The following is a 25,386-nucleotide window of genomic DNA, read 5'->3' as shown; positions in this document are numbered from 1 at the left end:
GAGTGATTCCAGCTTGTTTAAAGTGCTGAATGGAAGGGGTCAGGGAGAATGTAAGTAGAAAATAGAAAAGATGGGGCAAGGTTCTAAAAAAATGGGAGTGGGATTAGAGACAAGGAAATTAGAGTAACCTCCACTTGCTGCTTGGGCTACAGTTCGTGGGGTTGAAAGTAGTTGGACACAACTCAGCAACTAATACAATATTTGCCACAGCTAAAAAAGCCCACATGCAGCAATGAAGACCCAGCACAGCCAAAAATTTAGTATTAGTTTTATCATTTTAAACAAAAGTTTAAAATAGGAAGAAATACTTTTGAAATAAACAGATAGTGGGCACTGCAATAGAATAATCCACAGGTAAGATTGAGAAGGTCCTGGACTTGGCCCTGTGTTCTCTAAGCACAGTCTTTTCTGCCTCCCACCTCTGAGCACAGACTTTCTTCTGATATTTCTTATTCTCCTTTCCATTTTCTCCCAATTATGTATATTCCTGATGGATCTCTTTTTATGATTACCACTCATATTTTAAAATTTCTCCCTGCTCACTGCTTCTTGTCATCCTCTTATAGTCTTTGCCCTTGTTACATGGCTTCATTTCTAAACTTTCAGGGCCACATTTTCATTGTCTGCACTCCTGTCAGTTTCATTTGGTGATACACTATGCAACAATTTCTTTTTCAAACAGAGAATACTGAAGTGTTTATATGTTCTAAATTTCTTTTAGATGGGGAGAATAGACCAGAAATTAAAAAATCAAACCATAATATGTCTGATGAAAATCAAACCCATGACATGATAATGGAGAGACTAACAGGAGACAGTTTCTGGTACTCCGTCTTAGGTGGACTCTGGGATTTTGATTACCAGTTAGAATTCAACCAAGAAAACCAGCAGAGATACTTAGGACAAGTATCTTTTACCCACAAAAAGATCACACAGGAGAGAGGCCTTGAATGTAGTAGATTTGGGGAAGACTATAATCTGAACTCAAACCTTCTTATGCAACAGAGAATTCCTTCAATGAAAATACCCCTTAATTCTGACACACAAGGAAATAGCATCAAACGTAATTCAGACCTGATTTACTATCAGGGAAGCTATGTAAGAGAGAATCCTTATGAATATAATGAGTGTGGAAAAATCTTCAATCAACATCTTCTTCTTACCAGTCATATTCATACTGAAGGGAAACACAGTGAATGCAGGAAGGCCTTCAGCCAGAACTCATCTCTTACTCAACCTCAGATGGTCCTCACAGGAGAGAAACCCTATAAGTGTGATGAATGTGGGAAAAGATTCAGCCAGAGAATACACCTTATTCAACATCAGAGAATTCACACAGGAGAAAAACCTTTTATATGCAATGAATGTGGTAAAGCCTTCCGTCAACATTCATCCTTTACTCAGCATCTGAGAATTCATACTGGAGAGAAGCCCTATAAATGTAATCAGTGTGGTAAAGCCTTTAGCCGGATCACATCCCTTACTGAACATCATAGACTTCACACTGGAGAAAAACCTTATGAATGTAATTTTTGTGGGAAAGCCTTCAGCCAGAGGACACATCTTAATCAGCATGAGAGAACTCACACAGGAGAGAAACCTTATAAATGTAATGAATGTGAAAAAGCCTTCAGCCAGAGTGCACACCTTAATCAACATAGGAAAATCCACACTCGGGAGAAATTGTGTGAGTATAATAAATGTGAGAAAACCTTAAGCCACAGTCCTTCCCTTACTCCACAGCACATAACTCAGAATTTTTAGCTTTGTCCTTATGGGGATAATGGGAGTGGTAAGGAAATCATATGAATATATAAATACAGGAAAAATTGGGCTAGACCTTTTCATCCTGTTCAATATTAGATTATTCATAGTGGGGAGAAAGCTTATAAAAAACTTTTAATGCATAGAAACCAAATAAATTTAGACCTTAAATTTAGCATATTCCCAGGAGAAGTTATACATAGTGAAAATAATTTATTTTATAAACAAGATTATATTAGGAGTCATATTCTAAACTTTTTTTAATGACCAGAAATCCTGTAGGCAATGACCTATTGTTATTCCCTTGTGATTTTTATAGCATTCAGTTTTTAAATTATATAAACATTAATTAATTGAGGCTATTGTGTAGTATAACCAGTCACATTAACTTGAAATAAACAGAAAAGAGCAATATTTCTCAAACTTAAGTCATTTGTGTGTATCCTTTACCAATTTTATCATACTTAATGCTTACTTAATATTTTTCTTTAATAGGACTCAGGGTTTTTAGCCTTGTCCTAGGAAATATTATTTATGGAGATTGTGAGTTTTGTATGCTAATTATATTCTAATTTCCATCAAAATAAATATATAATTTTGAAGTTGAAAATATTCATTGGTGTATCATCTAAGTCTTCTGTACCATCATTTGAGAAGCCATGTGGTAGGATATGGCAATAATAATATTGTTTTTTAGGAATCCATGCATTATTTTCATCAAACAGGTCCTGGGATCTCTAAGATGAGTCTTAGAGGAGACTAAGGGTCATATTGGTGACCTTTGAAAAGTGATTCAGAGAAATCTACTTTTTTATCCTGTTGTTGTAGTTTTAAATTTCCCTATGGCAAATGTATATTTTTGAATCAAAATTGTTATTTCTGTTACATTTGCAGGTTCAAATAGAGAGGAGGTTTTATTTTATACTGACAGGGACTTTATAAGAATCCCTTCACCTGTCTGCATCACTGTGGAAGTCAGAAGTAGGGGCTGTACCAGAGGGTAAGCAGTGGTGCCACGCTGAGGCAAAGAACCAGGAAAGAGCCTTATTGGTTTATATAAACAACTAAGGAAGCGCAGGGCCTTCCCAGGTGGCTCAGTGGAAAAGAATCCACCTGCCAATACAAGAGCTGTGGGTTTGATCCCTGGGTTGGGAAGATCCTCTGGAGAAGGAAACCCACTCCAGTATTCTTGCCTGGAGAATTCCATGGAGAGAGGAGCCTGGTGGGCTACATTTCATAGGGTTGCAAAGAGTCAGAGATGATTGAGCACACATGCAAGTAAGTGTTACTAGTTTGTTTAATAATTCACTTTATTTATTGAAGTATATTTATGTACCACCTTTTTCCAAAAGGAATTTAAGGTGGTTAAATTTTATGATCACTGCCTTGTTTGACAGAAATCGCAGTTTGATGTTACAAAGCATTGTAAATATAAACCGTCATAAACCATGAATAGCTACATCTAGTGAGCTGCTTTTTTCTTGGCTTTCTGTTTTTCTCTTGGTCTTCTCAGTCTTGGCTGAAGAAGCCATTAGACCAAGTTGGAACCCAGTCCCCTTGCTTTCTTTTTTTTTTTTCTTTTTTTTCCTTCCCCAGTCCCCTTGCTTTCTCACCTTTCTTCTAACATATCTCCCAGCTAAAGACTTCCCCATTTCTTTATTCTTGTGAAGGACTAGATATCATAGGCCTTAAGTCAAAGCTGGAATGATGTAAATTTTTAAAAAAAATTAAAACTCTAAAAAACAAGAAAGTAATGAAATGATTTCATTTCATTGTGGAAGTTAAATTTTTCAAGTACATTTTTGTCCCACACACCAGTGGATGAAATAGTTAAAACCCTGAGATACTGGAGTGAGGGAGGATTTCCAGTAATATCATGTTGAAATACCTTTGTAATGGAGATCAATTTTCAAGACAGAGAAGTTCTGAAAGTGTCTCTTCACCAAAGGGAGTAACATGTAAGATTTATTTGCCCTAAAGAGGCAGAGTATAGAGCTCTCAGGTTTCAGGAAGAGAGAGTGAGGCAAGATGAAGTCTCAGACAGCAGAGGTATAGGTTAAACGAAGTAATGATTAATTATAGTTGGTGAAGCCTTTGATCAAAGTATGCAATCAAGAAAAAAAAACCCTGAATAATCCATAAAGAGTGCTAAAGGCTTCAACAGAAGGCAGTGTATCTCACACAGGGAAAGGAGAGCAGTACAGGATTTTCAGAAGAAGATAAGCAGAATTTGGACAATTTCAGAAAAGAGGAGTCAGAACTGAAGGAGACCAGTCGGCCATGGATTTTCACCAATTCTTCATAAAATTAGAATCTATTACCTATCCTTAGGGTCATAAATGATTATGCTTATATTAACCATACAGTAAACGATGTCATTCTGGTGTGAATTCATTCTCATGTCCTTTGTTATCTTCAACATGTTCTAATTTAAGTGAATCCTAAAAGTATTTATTACATCGAAATTCTAGGGAGTCATAGGAATGGTTTACTCACTCAGAAACCTAACGTTATAACTTATTTCTGTCTAGGAGGGCAAGATATTACCCTTTTACATATGTTAATTCATTTGGTCCCTCCAACCAAGTGATGTTGCCTTTCTTTTATGAAAAAAGATACTGAAGCTTAGACATGGTAATCGATAATTATTCAGTTTCTCAGACTGGAATGTCACTAGAACATGGATCATCTTACTCCTAATCCAGTGGATAAAAACAGTGCCTGGAACAGTGTTTTATAGCACTCTGAAAACATTTGATAAATGTATTAAATTTAATAAAATGAATTGCTGCTCAATACCAAAATTTGTATGACTCTCTTTCTCAGAATCTCAGAGTAAAAACAATTATTGTGTTGATAGATTCTCTTATGTCCAAAGGGCTTAAGGGCTGGGAGAAAAATACTCATTTGGATTTTGATTAATTTTCAATTTATTAATTTAAGAAACCAAACGACATTCCTTAAGTAGCCGACATTCCCCTAATTATTCATAGATGTGCAAATAATAAATACTTAAGAATTTCTAAAATGAGATATCCTTACTCTTGTAAACACTGATCAGATTTAAATACATCTAAACATTTCATTAAAGTCTCAGCCCTAAAATTTCAAATGTTATTAAGTGCCTTAAACACATTAAGAAACAGGTAAGAGGTACCCAGAATATCAAAAATGATTATACCAAAACTAGTTACAAAAATGTCGGACTTCCCTGACAGTTCAGTGGTTAAGACTCTGGGCTCCTAATCCAGGGGACCCGGGTTCCATCCCTGGTCAGGGAACTAGAGCCCATATGCTACAACTAAAGAGTTCACATGCCACAGCTAAGACCCAGGAATGCTAAATAATATTTTTAAAAATCATTAAATTTTTTTAAAAGGGAAACAGCCTTAGTAGTATCTGATGAATGGAAAAGGAAATGTCATATATATATACACAAAATACTATATATATATATATATTACATTATAGATGTATGTGTATGTATATGTAAATACAAATTCCATCGCTTTATATATACAAAATGAGGCTTCCCTGGTGGTTCAGTAGTAAAGAATCTGCCTGCCAACACAGGAGACACGGGTTTGATCCCTGATCTGGGAAGATAACCTGGAGAAGGAAATGGCAAGCCACTCCAGTATCCTTGCCTGGGAAATCCCATGGACAGAGGAGCCTGGTGGTCTACAGTCCATGGGGTCGCAAAGAGCTGGATACAACTTAGCAACTAAACAACATCAACAACATATACAAAATACCATAGACTGCTAAGTGTCCGACTCCTTGTGGCCCCATGGACTGTAGCCTACCAGGCTCCTCTGTCCGTGGGATTCTTCAGGCAAGACTACTGGAGTGGGTTGCCATGCCCTTCTCCAAGGGATCTTCCTGACCCAGGGATCAAACCGTGTCTCTTCGGTCACCTGCATTGGCAGGTGAGTTATTTACCACTGAGCGACTTCACTTTCACTTTTCACTTTCATGCATTGGAGAAGGAAATGGCAACCCACTCCAGTGTTCTTGCCTGGAGAATCCCAGGGATGGGGAAGCCTGGTGGGCTGCCATCTATGGGGTCGCACAGAGTTGGACACGACTGAAGCGACTTAGCAGCAGCAGCAGCAGTGCCACCTGGGACCATAGACTGATTTATAAAAGCAGAAATTAATTGCATACAATTCTGGAGGCTGGGAAATCCAAGATCAAGGTGCCAAAAGATCTGTGTTAGTAGGGACCCATTTCCTGGTACCCTCACACAGTAGAAAGAAGTTTTCTTGGAGTCCTTTTATAAAAGAGATTGAATCCCATTCATGAGGGCAAAACCTAATCACTTCCTCAAAGCCCCATCTCCTAATATCTTCACCATGGGGGTCAGGATCCAAAATAAGAATCCTGGAAGGATACAAACATAACAGTGACCATGAAGAGAAATAGACGAGAAGAATGGGTTGGGGAAGAGCAGAGGGAAGAGAGAGGAAGATTGAATATGAGAATGAATGTTAGGTTGGGGGCTGATGGCTGAGAAAGATGTTTATCAAATATGGGTACCTTTTAGTCTTTTTGAAAAAGCATCTAATTTGTGTGTTACCCCATGAATTATTGCATGTTGTTTTTGATTTTCTGAGTGCCAACTTCTTTATAGGTTAATTTTCTGTTGGTGCAAGCAGCAGAATTGACTCTTCAGAACACCTCCACCAGGATCCATTATCCCCAGTCACCTCCCATTCTCCCATCAGAGCACTCAAGATTCATATTCCTGGAAGGTAATCTGATTAGTCCAGCTTGGGCCTTGTGCTAAATGAAGACAGAGCATATTGATTGGCAGACCCACTGAGGGTGCTGTAAGGTGAGCAGAGAAAAAGAGAGTGAGCCGGGCATTCAGGCAGAGAAAGATTTATTATCAGGTCAGATCAGTCGCTCAGTCGTGTCCGACTCTTTGTGACCCCATGAATCGCAGCATGTGAGGCCTCCCTGTCCATCACCAACTCCCGGAGTTATAGGAAGAAAGAAAGAAAGTGACTGGCTTTAGAGAGAAACCAGTGCCCTCCCTTTATAGCCAACCCTTCTTATACCCTATCACTGGGAAATTGTGCCCCACAGAGAAGGGGCCTCAGTTTATCTTTAGCCCACAGCTGGGGTCTTGTGGTCATGTAGTGAAGGTATCTCATGGTCAGATGGTCATGTAGTCGAAGGGGTCTCCTGGTCAGGTGGTCACATAGTCTTGAGAAACTGGCGCCAGCAGGGAAAAACAGAGTATCACCTTAAGGAAAAAACGGGATGCCCACCAGGGCAATGTGGCCACTGTGACTTCATCCCTTGTTTGTCAGGTCGCCACGATGGGCCATATTTTAACTATACGCTATGAGCCCCTTGTGAACCCTAACATTCCAGCCTTTTTGATATAGGATATGGGCTGAAGTCCCTTCAAGAAAATTAGAGATACCAAGGGAACATTTCATGCAAAGATGGGCTCAATAAAGGACAGAAATGGTATGGACCTAACAGAAGCAGAAGATATTAAGAAGAGGTGGCAAGAATACATAGAAGAACTGTACAAAAGAAGATCTTCACGACCAAGATAATAACGATGGTGTGATCACTCACCTAGAGCCAGACATCCCGGAATGTGAAGTCAAGTGGGCCTTAGAAAGCATCACTATGAACAAAGTGCAGGTGGTGAAATTCCAGTTGAGCTCTTTCAAATCCTGAAAGATGATGCTGTGAAAGTGCTGCACTCAATATGCCAGAAAATTTGGAAAACTCAGCAGTGGCCACAGGACTGGAAAAGGTCAGTTTTCATTCCAATCCCAAAGAAAGGCAATGCCAAAGAATGCTCAAACTACCGCACAATTGCACTCATCTGACATGCTAGTAAAGTAATGCTCAAAATTCTCCAAGCCAGGCTTCAACAATACGTGAACCGTGAACTTACAGTTGTTCAAGCTGGTTTAAGAAAAGGCAGAGGAACCAGAGATCAAATTGCCAACGTCCGCTGGATCATGGAAAAAGCAAGAGAGTTCCAGAAAAACATCTATTTCTGCTTTATTGACTATGCCAAAGCCTTTGACTGTGTGGATCACAATCAACTGTGGAAAATTCTGAAAGAGATGGGAATACCAGACCACCTGACCTGCCTCTTGAGAAATCTGTATGCAGGTCAGGAAGCAACAGTTAGAACTGGACATGGAACAACAGACTGGTTCCAAATAGGAAAAGGAGTACGTCAAGGCTGTATATTGTCACCCTGTTTATTTAACTTATATGCAGAGTAAATCATGAGAAATGCTGGGCTGGAAGGAACACAAGCTGGAATCAAGATTGTTGGGAGAAATATCAATAACCTCAGATATGCAGATGACACCACCCTTATGGCAGAAACTGAAGAGGAACTAAAAAGCCTCTAATGAGTGAAAGAGGAGAGTGAAAAAGTTGGCTTAAAGCTCAACATTCTGAAAGCTAAGATCATGGCATCTGGTCCCATCACTTAATGGCAAATAGATGGGTAAACAGTGGAAACAGTGGCAGACTTTATCTTTTTGGGCTCCAAAATCACTGTAGATGGTGATTGCAGCCATGAAATTAAAAGATGCTTACTCCTTGGAAGGAAAGTTATGACCAACCTAGATAGCATATTGAAAAGCAGAGACATTACTTTGCCAACAAAGGTCCGTCTAGTCAAGGCTATGGTTTCTCCAGTGGTCATGTATGGATGCAAGAGTTGGACTGTGGAGAAAGCTGAGCACCGAAGAATTGATGCTTTTGAACTGTGGTTTTGGAGAAGACTCTTGAGAGTCCCTTGGACTGCAAGGAGATCCAACCAGTCCATTCTAAAGGAGATCAGTCCTGGGTGTTCTTTGGATGGACTGATGCTAAAGCTGAAACTCCAATACTTTGGCCACCTCATGTGAAGAGTTGACTCATTGGAAAATACTTTGATGCTGGGAGGGATTGGGGGCAGGAGGAAAGGGGACAACAGAGGATGAGATGGCTGGATGACATCACTGACTCGATGGACATGAGTTTGAGTGAACTCTTGGAGTTGGTGATGGACAGGGAGGCCTGGCATGCTGCAGTTCCTGGGGTTGCAAGGCGTCGGACACGACTAGTGACTGAACTGAACTGAAGTAATGGGCCAAAGTCAGTCTTCTGTATCCGCTTTGCACTGGTTTGGGGCAACATCATGGGGTAAGATTAGAAAAGGCTGGAACGTGGGTTAAGGGAAGTCTGAGTGGGCTTTAAGTTTTTGATAATTGGAGAGAGTTAGAAATAGTTCATCGGAGAAGGACCTGGCAACCCACTCCAGTACTCTTGCCTGGAAACTCCCATGGACAGAGGAGACTGGTAGGCTGCAGTCCATGGGGTCGCTAAGAGTTGGACATGACTAAGCGACTTCCCTTTCACTTTCCACTTTCATGCATTGGAGAAGGAAATGGCAACCCACTCCAGTGTTCTTGCCTGGAGAATCCCAGGGATGGAGGAGCCTGATGGGCTGCCGTCTATGGGGTCGCACAGAGTCGGACATGACTGAAGTGACTTAGCAGCAGCAGCAGCAGCAGAAATAGTTCATGAACAGTCTGGTTGGTGAAGGCTCGTAGGCAATCCTGGAAAAGCTTTGAAAAAAAAAAAACAAAAAACCTCATTAAACAGGAGCCGAAAGTCAGAATGAAAGTTAATATGAGAAGGGGGCCCAGTAAAAGTAGAACCCATGGCATCCAATCCCAACTGCTTAACCAGTTTTCCCATGAATTACTGAGATGTTGACGTATTCTTAAGGCCCTATTTTTCAGATTCCTTGCTGCCTCCTTTACAACACCCGATTTATTGGCGTAGAAACAGCAGGCTTAGTCTAGAAAAAAACATAGGCCTCCTTTTTCTGCTGTGAGAAGATCTAACCCTCTTCTGTTTTGAAGGACCACAGCTGCCAGGGAATCTAGATGGCTCTGGAGACTGATAAGGCTGGCGGCTACTTCTTCTAGGCTTTCAGTGAGATCCTTAGAGAGACTGATAGTAGTTTAAAGAGGTCATGAGCCCTGCAGTTCCTGTTCCAATCCCTGCTGCTATTCCTAAGCTTATCAATAAGGGAATGAATTGAATTGCTTCTTTGGGTCGGTTGTGGATTAGTGGGATAGGAGGGTTTGGTTGTTAGGAGCAATAGAGATATACCAAGTAAGATCAGGGTTATTTAAAGGGGCTGAGGAGATATGGGAGAAGTAAGGTATCAAGTCTTCTAATGTCTCATTCGGAGAAGGCAATGGCACCCCACTCCAGTACTCTTGCCTGGAAAATCCCATGGACGGAGGAGCCTGGTGGGCTGCAGTCCATGGGGTCGCTAAGAGTCGGACAGGACTGAGCGACTTTACTTTCACTTTTCACTTTCATGCATTGGAGAAGGAAATGGCAACCCACTCCAGTATTCTTGCCTGGTGAATCCCAGGGACAACGGAGCCTAGTAGGCTGCAGTCTATGGGGTTGCACAGAGTCGGACACGACTGACGTCTCATTGCAAGTGTGAATTGGAGGCTCAGAAGAATTAGGGATGAGGGTGGCGGGGTTAAGAGTAGGGCAGCGTTCAAAAGAGAACTCAGGAGATTCTAGGAGGGTTGAATTAGTTGGATACGAGAAGGTGATAGAAGAGCCATGGCCTTGTGTGAGAGTAAGTCCTTAAGGTCATGTGTTGAGCGAATGACCGTGGGTGTCCCAAAAGTAAGTTTTTTGCTTTCTTGAGCGAGAAGTGTAGCTGCAGCCAGAACACGCAGGCAGGCTGGCCATCCCTGTATGGTGCTATCCAGTTGTTTTGACAGAGAAGCAATGGGGACAAAGTAAGGGCCCTGCATCTGTCCTAAGACTCTTAGGACAGTTTTATGTCTTTCAGTGTGTAGAGTATAAAAGGGCGAGAAAGATCAGGCAGTGTTAAAGCTGAGGCCAAGAGAATAGCTTGTTTTAGAGCATTAAAGCCCGAACATACATTTGACTTAAAAGTATTCAGTTCAAGAGGTTCAAGAGGCACCGCCTCTCCCCCCTGCCCCCAGTAGCTGGGTATAGAGGTTATGCTAGGAGGGCAAAATTGGGGATCCAGAGGCGTAGATACCCAGCCACGCCCAAAAAGGACAGAATTTCTGTTTTTGATGTAGGAAGTGGTAGGACAGATATAAGCGACTTTCTATCAGTAGTTATATGTCTCTTTGCTGATGTCAGGAGAGCTCCAAGATAGGTGACCTCAGGAAGGGAAAGTTGAGCCTTAATAGGAGATACTTGATAGCCCCCAATCAGCTAGGAAGTCGAGGCGTTGTATGGTATGTCGCTGAGAGTGTATGAGTGAGGGGCTACAAAGGAGAAGAAGAGCATCTACGTATTGGAGGATAGAGCTTGGGGCCTGGGGCCCTGGGCACCTTCAGTCTCCAGAGGTGAGTCCAAGGAGTCTGGGCACAGATGGGCCCGAGGACTCCTGCTCAGGACCGGGAGGAAATGTCCGGATCCCTAGAGGGAGGTTAGGGCAGTCTACCTTCCAATGTCCCTTTATGCCACAATTACTACATGGACCGGGAGGGGGCTTGGGCTTTAGGCATGAGCCGGCCCAGTGCCCTTCTTTACTGCACTTGTAACAGGGCCCAGATGATTTCTTTCCTCTGTCAGAGGATTGGGGTTTGGAGTCGTGTAGGGCAGTAGCTAAGAAATGATATTTAGCATGATCTCTCTGGGCCTTTTCTGGTTTTGCCTGTTCTTCCTGGTTATTGAAAATTTTTAAAGCCAAGTTTAAAAGATCTTGTTGAGAGGTTTGAGGGCCTTCCTCTGCCTTTTTTAGCTTCTTTTGAATGTCTGAGGACTATTGGGAAATAAAATGGGTATTAAGGACAATACTACCTTCTATTGAAGTTGGATCTAATTTTGTATATTTTTGTAGGGCTTCTGTTAATCTAGCCAGAAATTGTGCTGGATTTTCATCTGGCCTTTGAGTTATTTCTTTGAGTTTATCAAAGCTAACAGCTTTATGTCCTGTTTCTTGGAGGCCTGCAATAAGGCAAGTCACCATGTGATTACGAGCTGTTCGCTCAGGACTCCCTGCCTGGTAGTCACAATTAGGGTCGTCCCTGGGATTGGCAGCTGAGCCTACAAGCTTAGTGTCATCAGTTTGATGTATTTCATTGGCAGGAGCCTGAGTGGCTTGCCAGACTTGTTCTTTTTCTTCTGGGAGGAGGGTTCAGTTCAGTTCAGTCACTCAGTCATGTCCGACTCGGAGACCCCATGAATCGCAGCACGCCAGGCCTCCCTGTCCATCACCAACTCCCAGAGTTTACTCAAACTCATGTCCATGGAGTCGGTGATGCCATCCAGCCATCTCATCCTCTGTTGTCCCCTTTCCTCCTGCCCCCAATACCTCCCAGCATCAGAGGGTGAGGCAACTCTTCGCATCAGGTGGCCAAAGTATGGGAATTTCAGGTTTAGCATCAGTCCTTCCAAAGAACACCCAGGACTGATCTTTAGAATGGACTGGTTGGATCTCCTTGCAGTCCAAGGGACTCTCAAGAGTCTTCTCCAACACCACAGTTCAAAAGCATCAATTCTTCGGCGCTCAGCTTTCTCCACAGTCCAACTCTCACATCCATACATGACCACTGGAAAAACCATAGCCTTGACTAGACGGACCTTTGTTGGCAAAGTAACGTCTCTGCTTTTGGTAGAGGAGCTGCTACTGCTAAGTCACTTCAGTCGTGTCCAACTCTGTGCGACCCCATAGACGGCAGCCCACCAGGCTCCCCCATCCCTGGGATTCTCCAGGCAAGAACACTGGAGTGGGTTGCCATTTCCTTCTCCAATGCAGGAAAGTGAAAAGTGAAAGTGAAGTCGCTCAGTCTCTTAGCGACCCTATGGACTGCAGCCTACCAGGCTCCTCCATCCATGGGATTTTCCAGGCAAGAGTACTGGAGTGGGGTGCCATTGCCTTCTCCGTGGTAGAGGAGAGTATAATGTAAATATCATGCCAGGTCAAGTCATAAGACTGGGTGAGGTAGATGGACATGAGTTTGGGTGAACTCTGGGAGTTGGTGATGGACAGGGAGGCCTGGCGTGCTGCAATTCATGGGGTCGCAAAGAGTCGGACACGACTGAGTGACTGAACTGAAATAAGTGTCAGGGTCAGAGGAAAAAGAGCCAAGACGTTTTTCGATTTGAGATAAATCGGAGAGGATGAATGGGATGTGCACCCAAACAACACCTTCTGTACCACCCACCTCTAATAAGGGAAGAAGGGAGTGGGAAAGGATTCAGGGTCCTGTCTCTTTAAGGCCGTTCGCAGCTGGGTAAAAGGAGGGGATTTAGGGAGGTCGGGATAGGGACTTGAGTCACCGGTAGTAGGGGGTGGAGCCGAAGCCCAAGAGCCCCTTTCCGAAATAGGCCTGGGGGGAGGGTCGGAAGCGGCGGCGGCCTGCGCCTGAGAGGGGAGAGGAGCCAGGGGAATGAATGTAAGGTGGAGGTTGTGGGACCGGGTCTGCTACGATAGGATTAGAGGCGATTGGAGGTGCACTGTGGTCAGAAGGGTCAAAAGAAGAGGAAAAATCCAAACAGGGATCAGGAGATATAATACTGGGGGGATGTGGCCCAGAATGGGCTAAAAGTATTTGAGAAGTAGAAGAGGAAGTACAGAGAGAGGGCCAAGAGTGGAGAACAAAGAAAGCCTGAACATAAGGGATCTCTGACCACTTGCCATTGCCGTCGCAGAAGTTATCGAGCTCCCCTAAAGTAATGTAATCGAGAGTTCTGTTTTCTGGCCACTGGGCCCTATTATCCAGTCGCCACACAGTGTGAGAGTAATAAATGAATCGCTTTGGCCTTCTTTCTCCTTGAAAACCCAAGGTTTTTTAGGTTTTGGAGAAGGCAGGCTAAAAGGGGTAGGTTGGGACTGAGAATTTCCCATTATAGTCGAATAGGGAGGTAGGGCAAACAAGCGCGAGTGAAAAAAAGGAGGAGAAAGGTCCGAAAGAAAAGGCGTCCCTGTTCCCACGGCCTTCTCAGACAACGACAGGGTCTCTCATGAAATGGGTGTCCCCTATTTCAAAGTGAGACCAGGGCCCAAGGGCCGTGGGATCCTCCACCTAGCGCTGCTGCTGCTAAGTTACTTCAGTCGTGTCCGACTCTGTGAGACCCCATAGACAGCAGCCCACCAGGCTCCCCCGTCCCTGGGATTCTCCAGGCAAGAACACTGGAGTGGGTTGCCGTTTCCTTCTCCAATGCGTGAAAGTGAAAAGTGAAAGGGAAGTCGCTCAGTCGTGTCCGACTCTTAGCGACCCCATGGACTGCAGCCTACCAGGCTCCTCTGTCCATAGGGTTTTCCAGGCAAGAGTACTGGAGTGGGGTGCCATTGTCTTCTCCCCCGCCTAGCACTAGGGCTTCAAAAACCAGATGAGAGACAGAGGATCTAAGAGAGCAGGAATTCACTCATCCCTGCAGGCGATGAAATGAGAGCCGGTGTGTGGATGTCAGTCCAGCAAGGTAAGTGGAGAGTCCCATCTTGGGGGCTCGTCCCAGTTTCTCTGGGAGGTCCAAGGGAGGGAACCACAAAGGTGGGCTCAGGAGAGGAACCAACCTAGCCATGGTGGGTCTTCCCTCCCAGGTTTTGGCACCAGAAATGTAAGGCGAGCATGGAGAAAAAGATAGCAAGCTGGGCATTCAGGCAGAGGAAGATTTATTATAGGAAGAAAGAAACTGGCTTTAGAGAGAAACCAGTGCCCTCCCTTTACAGCCAACCCTTCTTATACCCTATGATGGGAAATTGTGCCCCGTAGGAAGGGGGCCTAAGTTTATCTTTAGCCCACAGCTGGGGTCTTGTGCTCATGTAGTGAACAGGGTCTCATGGTTGGGTGGTTACGTAGTCTTGAGAAACTGGCACCAGCAGGGAAAAACAGGGTATCTCCTTAAGGAAAAAACAGGATGCCCAGCAGGGCAATGTGGCCACTGTGACTTCATCCCTTGTTTGTCAGGTCACCACGATGGGCCATATTTTAACTATACGCTATGAGCCACTTGTGAATCCTAGCAGGTGCAGATAGATACAGGAATTCAAGAAGTGCTCTCACCCCAGAAGACAGGACACTAAGGGGTGATGGCACTGTACCAAATCCACCAAAATGGCACAAAGATTCTCTTAAACTGAGGACATTGAAGATACTGCAGATGCAGGGAAATAAAAAACAAAAAACCTTTTCAGAATGTTCCTTATCTGACTACAGGCAGAGCTTTCTCAGAGTGAAAGTGAAAGTGAAGTCGCTCAGTCATGTCTGACTCTTTGCGACCCCATGGACTGTATAGTCCACCAGGCTCCTCACGACCCCATGGACTGTATAGCCCACCAGGCTCCTCTGTCCATGGGATTTTCCAGGCAAGAATACTGGAGTGGGTTGCCATTTCCTTCTCCAGGAGATCTTCCTGACCCAGGGATTGAACCCGGGTCTCCCACATTGTAGGCAGCCGCTTTACCGTCTGAGCCACCAGCGAAGATTTCAAGCTGTTGTTACTTCCCTCTCAGGGGAGATTCCAGCTAGAAAGAAGATCAACCAACCACGGACACCAGGATGAGAAATTGCATAAACAAATACTATCACAAAGTGTTGAACTTTCTGTGGTTCTCATAAAAGCCCATTTGCCTTGTGTAAAAGTCCATTTGTTTTCCCAGAGGCCCTTTCTCCCTCCTTCCTTTCCCCTGTTAAGTTAGTATATGTTGTTCAGTGGCTAAGTTGTGTCCAACTCTTTGCGACCCCATGGACTGCAGCATGCCAAACTTTGTGTCTTTCACTGTCTCCCAGAGTTTGCTTGCTCAAACTCATGTCCATTGAGTTGGTGATGCCATCCAACCATCTCTTCCTCTGTTGCCCCCTTCTCCTCCTGATGTCAATCTCCTGCTTCTAGTTTTGGTATCTATATCCCCTACATCTAGTTTTTCAAGTCTCTTCATCTGCTCTTGAGTGCATTTGTGAATAAACCTTGTCTTTTTGCCTGGTGAGCTATTATCAATTCATTCACAGTCCCCCACCAACACAAACTTAAATTAGTAGAGGGAAAGTTTTCCTCCCAACAAGGGTTGGAAAAAAATCAACAGATGTTTACTACCTTTGATGGTGTGAAATGATTTGATTTACATTTTAAAAAATCACTTTGAGTATGTTATTGCTGTTGTTAGCAAGAGAGGTTTTAAGCTTGCTTGTAAAAGAAAGGGATTTAAGTTCATAGCTAGAGGGAAATATAATATCTTGGGAAAGTTTTTGTTTATATGAAATAATGTACATAAAGTTATAGGGTTTCCCTGATGGTTCAGTGGGTAAAGAATCCTGCAATGCTGCATATAAAATAATTACCACTTCTATAGATAATCAGCTTCCATTTCTGAAATTTCAAACATCTTACACTATCCCCAGCACTAAGTGTGCCCTTGCCCTTAATTCTTTATCTGAAAACACACTTCAATCTAAGGATATGATCGCTGTTGTTGTTGTTGTTTTTACATCCATTAGGTCTCCCCTAGTCTAGCAATTTCCTAACAAAAGCCTCGTATATTCCCAGACTTTCTTCTATCTGAGAAGGCATCAGCAGCAGTCTGCTCATGGCCCATCTAAGATCTTCCTAACTGGCACACATATATATGTACCCACATCAGACTTCTCACAATATTGAGAATTAACACCTAAAGTCATACCAGACATAAAGATCTACAGAAGTTTATCTTAAATGCAACTGCTGGGGGTGGAAATGCTTAAGCATTTCAGTCTCAGCGTTTGGCAGCCTCCAATGTTTCAGTGTTTGATGAATGAAGCTCCTTTTATTTGGAAGGCCTTGTCCAATGTCTGGGAGCTCAACAAAAGCAGAGAGAAACTAAGTGGAATAGGTAGAGGCCAACTCCCCAACGCATCGGACTAGGTACGGGTGCAGAAAGCAGAGATCAAAGTCTTCAACGGAGCTACAGCCCGCGGCTGCGATTAAGGGGGAGTGGGTGGAGCCCTGTCTTTAACCCCGCCCACGACTGAGAGGACTCGGAGCCAATGAGTGGGCGGCCTGGGGCGGAGCGACCTGCGTACGACGTGACGCCATCACGCTCCGGTCGGCCCTCTGCCGGGCGTAAGCCGAAACTGTGGAGTTCTGAGGTGGGTTGTTTGCCAGTCCCGGAGCGCCGCAGCGTGGGAGCCCTCACTGAAGGCGAGGCGAGTCGAGTTACATGACCTCGGGTTTCAGGGGCGAAGGGAGCAATCACCCCCCAAACCTTCCCCAGGCTGGGCGACATGAACTCAGTATTAATTGATCTCGAAAGGAATGCCAAGTCAAGGTCTCCGGTGGGGTGGACTCCCGGGCCGCCTCGCCTCAGCCTCGCTCTCCCTAAGTAGCCGGGCTCTGAGCCTTTAGGGAGAGGCAGCCCAGCGGGATGGAAAGAAGTAGGGACGCAAGGGAAAGCCAGCGTTTATTCGCGCTGTTGAGCGCCTTACGGGTTAAATCCTCGAAGCACTTCTGTGAGTAAGCCCAGTTGTTATTCCCATTTGGTAGAGGGGGACACTGAGGCTTGAGGTTAAAATTACAATAGTGAAACGTGTAAACACCTCTATAAAGTGGTGATTCCAGAAGGCCAACAAAGCTGTTTCGAACTTGGGCGGTTCTAGTGACAAAATTCTTTTGGTGCGTCACAATCGTCAGGCTAAACTTTGGAATTTATTTTCAGGTGACCAAAGCCACATCATGTCCGTAGTTCGTTCATCCGTCCATGCCAAATGGATCGTGGGTAAGGTGATTGGGACAGCAATGCAAAAAACTGCTAAAGTGAGAGTGACCAGACTTGTTCTGGATCCCTATTTATTAAAGGTAAGGAACATCGCTGTTTGCAGATGGCATTGGTGAACCACCAACATGTTCAGGGTTCTGAGCAGAAACACGCTGTCAGGGAAGATGGGCTCAGCCAGTGCTGCACATCAGGCGTTGCGCTGGTTGGTGGATGTAACACAAGCATGATTCCTGGTTCACCTCGCATTTTAGAGGCTGCACAGAGTTCATTTCAATTCAACCTGATGACACTGTTATAGACATTCTATGTGTAGAGTACTGCAGAAGGTAAGACTCATTCTTCCTTCCCTGGTTGTTAAAGGGGAGCATTTTTTTTTCCGGCCATTCCAGGCCACATGTGGGGTCTTCATTCCCCAACTAGGGACTGAACACATGCCCCCTGCATTGGAAGCACAGAGTCCTCACCACTAGACCACCAGGGAAGTCCCAAGAGCATTCTTGATTATATAAGATCAAGCTGAATCTCCAAAAGGACTTTATCCAGGAACTTCTTCGGAGGTCCAATGTCAAGTCTCTGCCTTCCCAATAGGGGTTCGATCAGGAATTAATACCCTACATGCCATGCAGTGCAGCCAAAAAAAAGATTTTATCCAGAAGACCAGACTGGGGGCAGGAGGAGTGAGGGAAGTCATTCCAGCCATGGTGAATAGTTTGTGAAAGTTCCTTTAGCCATGTATTCACCTAAAACAAATACACTGCCAGTTATTTATACAGCAAAAACAGGTTTACTTGGGATCAGCAGAGAATTGCAGATCGGGGTCTGCAACCATGATGAGCCACGTGTCGGTCTCCCACAAAAGCGGAGGTGACCAGAGAGGAGCGTGCTTTTACAGAGGGGACAGAAATTTGGGAGGGGACGGTAAGGGACGGTAAACAAAGAGTCTGTGGCGTTTTGTTGGCTGAATTGTTGCTGGGAAAGAAGAGAAGGAGATCTTTCTTCCTGTTGAGCTCTCATGACAGGGTATGAGAGCTTCCCCTTCTGGTCTCCCAATTGTGAGTTTTTTGTTTTTGTGTTTTAGTAACTTATTTATTTTTGACCGTGCTGGGCTTCTTCATTGCTGTGCGTGGGCTCATTAGTTGTGATGCACCGGCTTAGCTGCCCTGAGGCATGTGAAATCTTAGTTCCCCAACCAGGGATTGAGCCCATCTCCCCTGCCCTGGCAGGTGGATTCTTAACCTCAAGATCACCGGGGAAGTCCCTTGACTCTGTTTAATTGAAGTTTCTGTTTATTAATTTCTTACATATGAAAAGGCATGACACTGTACTGGAGCAGCGAGTGCTTTGGCGAGGTTGAGCTCAGATCTGGGCACTAAGTAGGCCTTGGCTTTGAATGAACGCGAGAATGATTGGAATCGGAGTGGGAAGAGTCTCCTGTGTAGTAGTTTTGATTTCAGCCTATGAGAAAAGGAGACAGGAGGTAAGGAAATAGGTGAGGAGGCTATTGCAAATGTCTAGGATGGAAATGGTAAAGGACCGAACAGTCCGTGGAGCAGTGAGGATGGCGTGGAAAAGGTAGGTTTTGGGCAGGAAGGTACAGAGTCCTTAATTACATAGATGTGCTAGGGAGGGAGGGGCAAGGGCCAGGGATGTTTGTGCATGCAAGGTTAGGCACCCTGGTAGGCACAAGTGCTGTTTGTTATCTAGGATCAAAAATACAGGGGCCCTTTCAGGGCCTTATGAAGCTGGATAGATCCCAGCCAGGAGAAGAACAGCCAATCTCATCATCCTCCCAGCCCGTTGACTGCCTCGAAGCTGCTCCGTAAAATGGCTTGATCCCAAAGCAAAAACAAAAATAAAACCACAGAAGCAAGCTGAAGAGTGACAGCATGGTCATTGGTCTTAGAATCATTGGTGTATACTGGCTGTCTTTTGCTGTTATTTTTTAATGTTGATTTATTTATTTTTGGCTACATCGAGTCTTACTAACAGTTGCATTACGTGGGCCTCTCTCTAGTTGCGGCACTCAGGCTCCAGACCAGGTTGGCTCTGGAGTTGGGGCATGCGGGCTTAGTTGCCCCATGGCATATGGGATCTTAGTTTCCTCGACCAGGAATCAAACCCATGCCCTCTGCATTGGAAGGCGGATTCTTAACCACTGGACCACCAGGGAAGTCCCCTGGCTATTGTTTGCTAGCCGTGCACCTTCCTTAACCTCCCTGAGCTTGTTATCTGTTAAATGGAACTACCTGCTGTGGCGGGGTTGTCTGGAGGAAGAAATGGTTCTGGTTCTCATCTGTGGCTTGTTTGCAATACTTTGAGCGAGGCATGGAGCTAAGTGCTTTACATACATTATAACGTTTTGTTCTGTTGATAACTTCGGATGTTTTTTGGCTGGAGAGAAGACTGTACCAGGAAGGAAGAGTTTATTTATTTTTATTTTGGGTCTTTGTTGAGGCTCTCCAGCTTCTCTTGCTGCCACACTGGAGCTCAGTAATTGTGGCGCTCAGGCATAGTTGCCCCGAGGCAACTATATGGAATCCTAGTTCCCTGACCAGGGAATGAACCCCCATCCCCTACATTGGAACGTGGATTCTTAATCACTGGATCACCAGGGAAGTCCCAGGAAGTTTAAATAGTGTAGAAAAGGATGATAATTTAGAGCAAGGATACTGCAGGCAGTGGACTTGGAGAACTCTGGGACAAGATCAGCTCTGGAAAAGTCATTGTTGTTTTCCAGAAACTAAGCGGCTAATTTTTGCATTGGAAGCCTCCATAAATATACTGTTGCTCATTCGCTAAGTCATGTCCAACTCTTTGTGATCCCATGGACTGCAGCCCACCAGTCTTCCCTGTCCTCCACTATCTCTCGGAATTTGCTCAAATTCATGTCTATTGAGTCAGTGATGCTATTTCCGTCTAACCGTCTCTTCATCTGCCCCCCTCTTCTCCTTTTGCCTTCAGTCTTTCCCAGCCATCAGGGTGGATTTGGAAGGTGGATTCCATAAGTATATTACCTGTTTCTTTTCCCCAAGTCTCAGCTTGTTTTCTGGACATTCCTTTTTCAGACTGTCTACTACCTTGCCAGGTCATCAGTGGGAACTACTGATGTGTTTCCTCCTTCTCTCAACAGTATTTTAATAAGCGAAAAACCTACTTTGCCCACGATGCTCTCCAGCAGTGCACCGTTGGGGATATTGTGCTTCTCAAGGCGCTCCCTGTCCCAAGAACAAAGCATGTGAAGCACGAACTGGCTGAGATCGTTTTCAAAGTTGGACAAGTCGTAGATCCAGTGACTGGAAAGCGCTGTGCAGGAACCACTTACCTGGAGAGCCCAGTTGATATGGAGACCACCCCACTAGCCAAAAACCTGGAAGAACTCAGTCTCTCCACAACACAGTGAAGGAGGATCGGAAAACAGAGCCAAAAGGGAATTTCTAAGTTTACTCCATGGAAAAATTTTTCTCAGTTTCCTCACAAACCGTCCAGTTTCTTGTCTGGTATTTATGAAATCGCTAAAAGTAAATGAAGTAAAGTCTTTGTTATAATTTTTCATAAAAGTTTATGGTCATGTTTCAGATTTTCTTCTTGGTGGACGTACTTTTCTGTTACACAGAGTATACCTAGCAATCCACTACATTGTTCTGTAAGCTCACTGTTTTAGAAGGTATATATATTTTTCTCATTCAAAGGAATCTTGAATGTATCTTAAAACTTTTATTTTGGGAGAAGAAAACCTTTTGCGATCATAAACAGATAAGACCACATTAAGTGAATATTTCAGTTCAGTTCAGTTGCTCAGTCGTTTCCTACTCTTTGCGACCCCATGAACTGCAGCATACCAGGCTTCCCTGTCCATCACCAACTCCCAGAGCCTACTCAACTCATGTCCATAGAGTCAGTGATGCCATCCAACCGTCTCATCCTCTGTCGTCCCCTTCTCCTCCCACCTTCAATCCCTCCCAGCTTCAGAGTCTTTTCCAGTGAGTCAGTTCTTTGCATCAGGTGGCCAAAGCATTGGAGTTTCCGCTTCAGCATCAGTCCTTCCAATGAACATTCAGGACTGATTTCCTGAATATTTAGTTTTGATCATATATATTCAAAATTCAAGTTTTTCTCTGATTTAACCACAGAAACAATATGCTTGGGTCAGACTTTATCTGATTAAAGTCTCTATTAATTAGAATGTTGGCACGTAGAAAGTAAAACTAAAATTCTATCATTTTTCTTTTATCCTGTATCCTAGGGTAGATTAAATAGGACTGAGTTCTTAAAATCCATACATTGATGAAGTAGAGGAATTTCTCATCCATGCATCCTTTTCTTTTTCCCTCAGCTGCATCTTGCAGCACTGGGATCTTATTTCCCTGACCAGTGATTGAACCCCTGCCTGCTGCACTGGGAGCTCGGAGTCTTTTTTTTAAAACCTTTCCTTTTGTGTTGGTGTATACAGCTATACAAATTAACAGTTAACAACGTTGTGACAGCTTCAGGTGAACAGCGAAAGGACTCAGCCACACATATACACGTATCCATTCTCCCCCCTAACTCCCGGGAGCGTGGAGTCTTTTTTTTTTTTTTTTTTTTACCTTTTCTTTTTGTGTTGATGTATAGCTGATTAACCATGTTGCGACAGTTTCAGGTGAACAGTGAAGGAACTCAGCCATACATATCCACATATCCATTCTCCCCCAAATTCCCGGAGCGTGGAGTCTTAACCACTGGACTGCCAGGGAAGTCCTTCACACAAGCATTGAAGTTGGAGAGTTTCAGAGTTTTAGTGCCGTTCATTGATAAACCATGATAACTTAGATTTTGACCTGATGAAACACTGAGCTACACATTTCAGTGTTCTGGCTCCCAGAAGGGACTTGGAGCATATTTCAACCTCAGCTAGTAAGTGTATTGTGCAAGCACTGGCTTCCAGTAATAACCGCAGGCCCTGCCCTCCCCCAACCCCCTCCCTCTCCCACCCTGCCCCAGGCTTCTAATCTGGACAGGTATGCACAGGTGCCTTCATGGCAAACACAGAAACACATGGGTGTGGGAGAAGTTAGGTAACTTTCCAGAAAAAGTGAGAGAATGCTAGAATTGAGTCTTAAAGGAAGAGTCTCCAGGTTAGTGTGTGAGGCATGCGGAAAGAACATTCCAGGCAGGGGGAAGGGAGTATAAAGCCCTCAAAGGATGAGAGAAGAGTGTAACCATGGGGTTCTGGAAATGGTGAGCACTTCAGGTAGAGAAGTAGGCAGGAGTTAGACGTGGCTCAGACAGTAAAGAATCTGCCCAGATTGCAGGTGACCCGAGTTCAATCCTTACGTTGGGAAGATCCCCTGAAGAAGGGAATAGCAACCCACGCTAGTATTCTTGCCTGAAGAAATCCATGGACAGAGGAGCCTGGTGGGCTACAGTCCATGGGGTCGCAGAGTCAGACATGACAGAGCAACTCACATTTTCACTTTCATAAGTGGTAGTGGGTTATTCAGCATTTGGGGGTGGTGCATACCCCCCTACAGCATGCAGGCGTGTGGGGTCTTGGTTCCTTGACCAGGAATCAAACCCACAAACCCCTGAAGTGGAAGTGGAGAGTCAACTACTGGACTACCAGGGAGGTCCAGGTTATGTAACTTTAAAAAAAAGAATCTATTTATTTGACTGCCAGGTCTTAGGTGCGGCTTTCAGGATCTTCCATCTTCCTTGTAGCATGAGGGATCCTTAGTTGGATCTTGTGAACTCTTAGTTGGGGCATGTGGGAATCTAGTTCCCTGATCAGGGATCGAACCTGGGCCCCCTGCTTTGCTAGTGCAGAGTCCTAGCTACTGGACCACCAGGGACGTCCCATGAAACATTTTTAAAGAGTAAGAGTCAGTAAGAATAACAGCATCAGTGTCAGGAATGAGAAAGATGAGAGGGAGGCAGTGACCTGGTCCTCAGACCTGAACTAAGTTGGGCAGGGAAGCGAATAGAGATTGGGTAGATGATGTGCCAGCCTCCCAGGACTTGGCACCAGGGAGGGTGAGCCAAAGGGAGGCGCTTCAGTGTTTTATCTAAGTGGGGCTCTGTGGTATCAGTTACTGCGGAGGGATCAGGACACCTGTCCAAGTTATCTCAAAAAACTCAAATATTTTAAATGTTTACATGTACACACATGTCATTTTTATCTTAACATAGATATTTTTCCTGACAATCTCATAAAATTCTGCTCCAGGAAGATGCCCTCTGTTGATCCCATGATATTTTAACTGAAGCCACACACCTGTGAAATAAGAGTACCTCCCTCCCCTCAGGAGAAAGCATCGGGTTAATGCAACTTCAGAGCAAAATGATGGTGGGGAAAAAGGTGCAGAATGAGGGACCTAACACTAACACAAAAGCCAGGTCAGCAAAGACATGCCTACCAAGTTTACACGTCAGGAAAATAGATTTGAAAGATGTTGTCTCCAGAAATAGCACTGAGAAATCAGGGGAAGGTGTGAGAAAGTCACATGGACACCACTGGCTTGAAGAGGCCCTGCCTCCCACAGTGCTGACAGGACTTGTCCTTTCCTCCCTGGGGAGAGCTCACCCCAGCCTCCCTGTTGGGTCTCTGCATCCTCCACACTCTCATGAAGTGTAAGCCAAATGAAGAGCTCAGCCTCCAGCCTCCTGTCCCTGAGTGCCTGGGCCTCCTTCCCACCTTTGCCTCTCCCTGGTGTGGTCACTTCTCTGTCCACAGGACCCATTTCTGTCCCTGGCGGCTCCTTGCCTTAATATATTAGAACATTGCCCCAGTCAGAGCCTCCTCCTGCCTTCACCTCCCAACCCCAGTCCCACAAGCCCAGTTATTGCCCCCATCACTCCTACGCAGGGACCACCAGAAGGTAGCAGAGATCTCCCAGCCCCACCCAGTCCTGAGGGCACTTTCCTCTTTTGGGACTCCAGCTGGCCTCCAAATGCTCCCCTTCGCGGCTGGGGAGCTCCTCCCAGTTTCTCCCCCCTTTCTGTCTAGCTCCCCTCCTTTACATATTTACATATTTATTTGGCTGCATGCATCTTCAGTGCAGCAGGTAGGAATCTAGTCCTCTGACCAGGGATGGAACCTGGGCCCCCTACATTGGGAGTCTTAGCCACTGGACCACCAGAGAAGAGCCATCTAGCTCGCTCTCTGCCCACCTTGTCTTGGCTGCAGTTGCATGAGTATACCTTTCTGCAGGATCCATTTTCCTCATACAGTGCCATCCTGGCCCATGCCTTTAAAGTTGTGTCCTTGGCCAGGCGGAGTTGTCCTGCCTCCTTGCACAGGTCACCTCCTTCCCTTGGGACTGAGCTATCCTGCCAGCACACCAGGGTCTATGTTCCCCTTCCCAGGCACCAGAGCAGGTTACATGCTTTCCCGTCCCAGTTCCCTTCTCTCCATCTCGACACTTGACACTCCATCATTTCACACCCTGCCTCACTCGACTGGGACTGCTTGCGGGCGAGGACGCGGCCACCGGTGCTGAGATCAACAGGAACATCGGAGTTCTGAGACCACAAAAGAACGTCATTATGCTTCCACCCAGGATGCTTCGATTAAAGCGTAATTATTTTTGAAAGTCAATATATTTACACGGTGCGAAGTCCAAAACAAGGTATATGGTGAGAAGCCCGCCTCCCATCTTCGCCCCCCAGGCCCTGGATTCCTCTAGGAACCGTGTGGATTACTCTCCTTGTGGATCTCTCCACGTACGTACAAGCCTGGCCCTTGTTCCTTTGGCGCACCCTGTGCTGCGCACCGAACTCCTTTCGCTGGCGCTTAAAGTCTCAAAATCGGTTCCTCTCCGGTTTCCCGCTCCTTTCTCGCAGCCGCGGGACCTCGGCGCTGTGACCCACGCGGCCGCACAGCGCCCCCTGGCGGCCGCGCC

The 25,386-nt window shown here is 44.9% G+C and overlaps 2 protein-coding genes across 10 annotated transcripts in view; both read left to right on the top strand.

Moving 5' to 3' along the window:
• ZNF713 (zinc finger protein 713) overlaps positions 1 to 15,748 on the top strand; it is a 33,595-nt gene extending 17,847 nt beyond the window's left edge. For 4 of the 8 annotated variants that reach the window (XM_006070362.4, XM_006070358.4, XM_006070361.4 and 1 more), the window contains one exon: positions 722 to 4,562. In XM_006070362.4, the coding sequence (XP_006070424.3) occupies positions 722 to 1,764 (1,043 nt within the window). In that variant the 3' untranslated portion in view covers positions 1,765 to 4,562. Of the gene's footprint in view, positions 1 to 721; positions 4,563 to 14,130; positions 14,242 to 15,165 lie in introns of those variants that run through there. The other 4 variants (XM_044935664.1, XM_044935662.1, XM_044935663.1 and 1 more) reach the window with 4 other exon arrangements.
• A 1,004-nt stretch (positions 15,749 to 16,752) lies between these two features.
• Positions 16,753 to 21,084, top strand: MRPS17 (mitochondrial ribosomal protein S17). 2 transcript variants are annotated; one of them, XM_006070357.3, is made up of 3 exons: positions 16,753 to 16,883; positions 17,450 to 17,589; positions 20,640 to 21,084. In XM_006070357.3, the coding sequence occupies exons 2-3, from the start codon at positions 17,467 to 17,469 to the stop codon at positions 20,907 to 20,909; spliced, it is 393 nt and encodes a 130-aa protein (XP_006070419.1). In that variant the 5' UTR covers positions 16,753 to 16,883; positions 17,450 to 17,466; the 3' UTR covers positions 20,910 to 21,084. The 2 variants fall into 2 exon arrangements, with proteins under 2 accessions (XP_006070419.1, XP_006070418.1); XM_006070356.3 differs by having other exon boundaries at positions 16,789 to 16,940.
• The last annotated feature ends 4,302 nt before the right edge of the window (positions 21,085 to 25,386 follow it).

This window comes from Bubalus bubalis, chromosome 24, assembly GCF_019923935.1.
Source record: "Bubalus bubalis isolate 160015118507 breed Murrah chromosome 24, NDDB_SH_1, whole genome shotgun sequence".
NCBI lineage: Eukaryota > Metazoa > Chordata > Mammalia > Artiodactyla > Bovidae > Bubalus > Bubalus bubalis.
The sequence above is the reverse complement of the archived record's forward strand: the minus strand, read 5'-3'. Positions and strand labels throughout refer to the sequence as shown.

Excerpts from the sequence above, each read along its gene's own strand:
- MRPS17 (XM_006070357.3), top strand. The coding sequence starts at position 17,467 with ATGTCCGTAGTTCGTTCATCCGTCCATGCCAAATGGATCGTGGGTAAG. Across the intron at positions 17,590-20,639 it reads TGGATCCCTATTTATTAAAG|TATTTTAATAAGCGAAAAAC; the intron begins GTAAGGAACATC and ends TTCTCTCAACAG.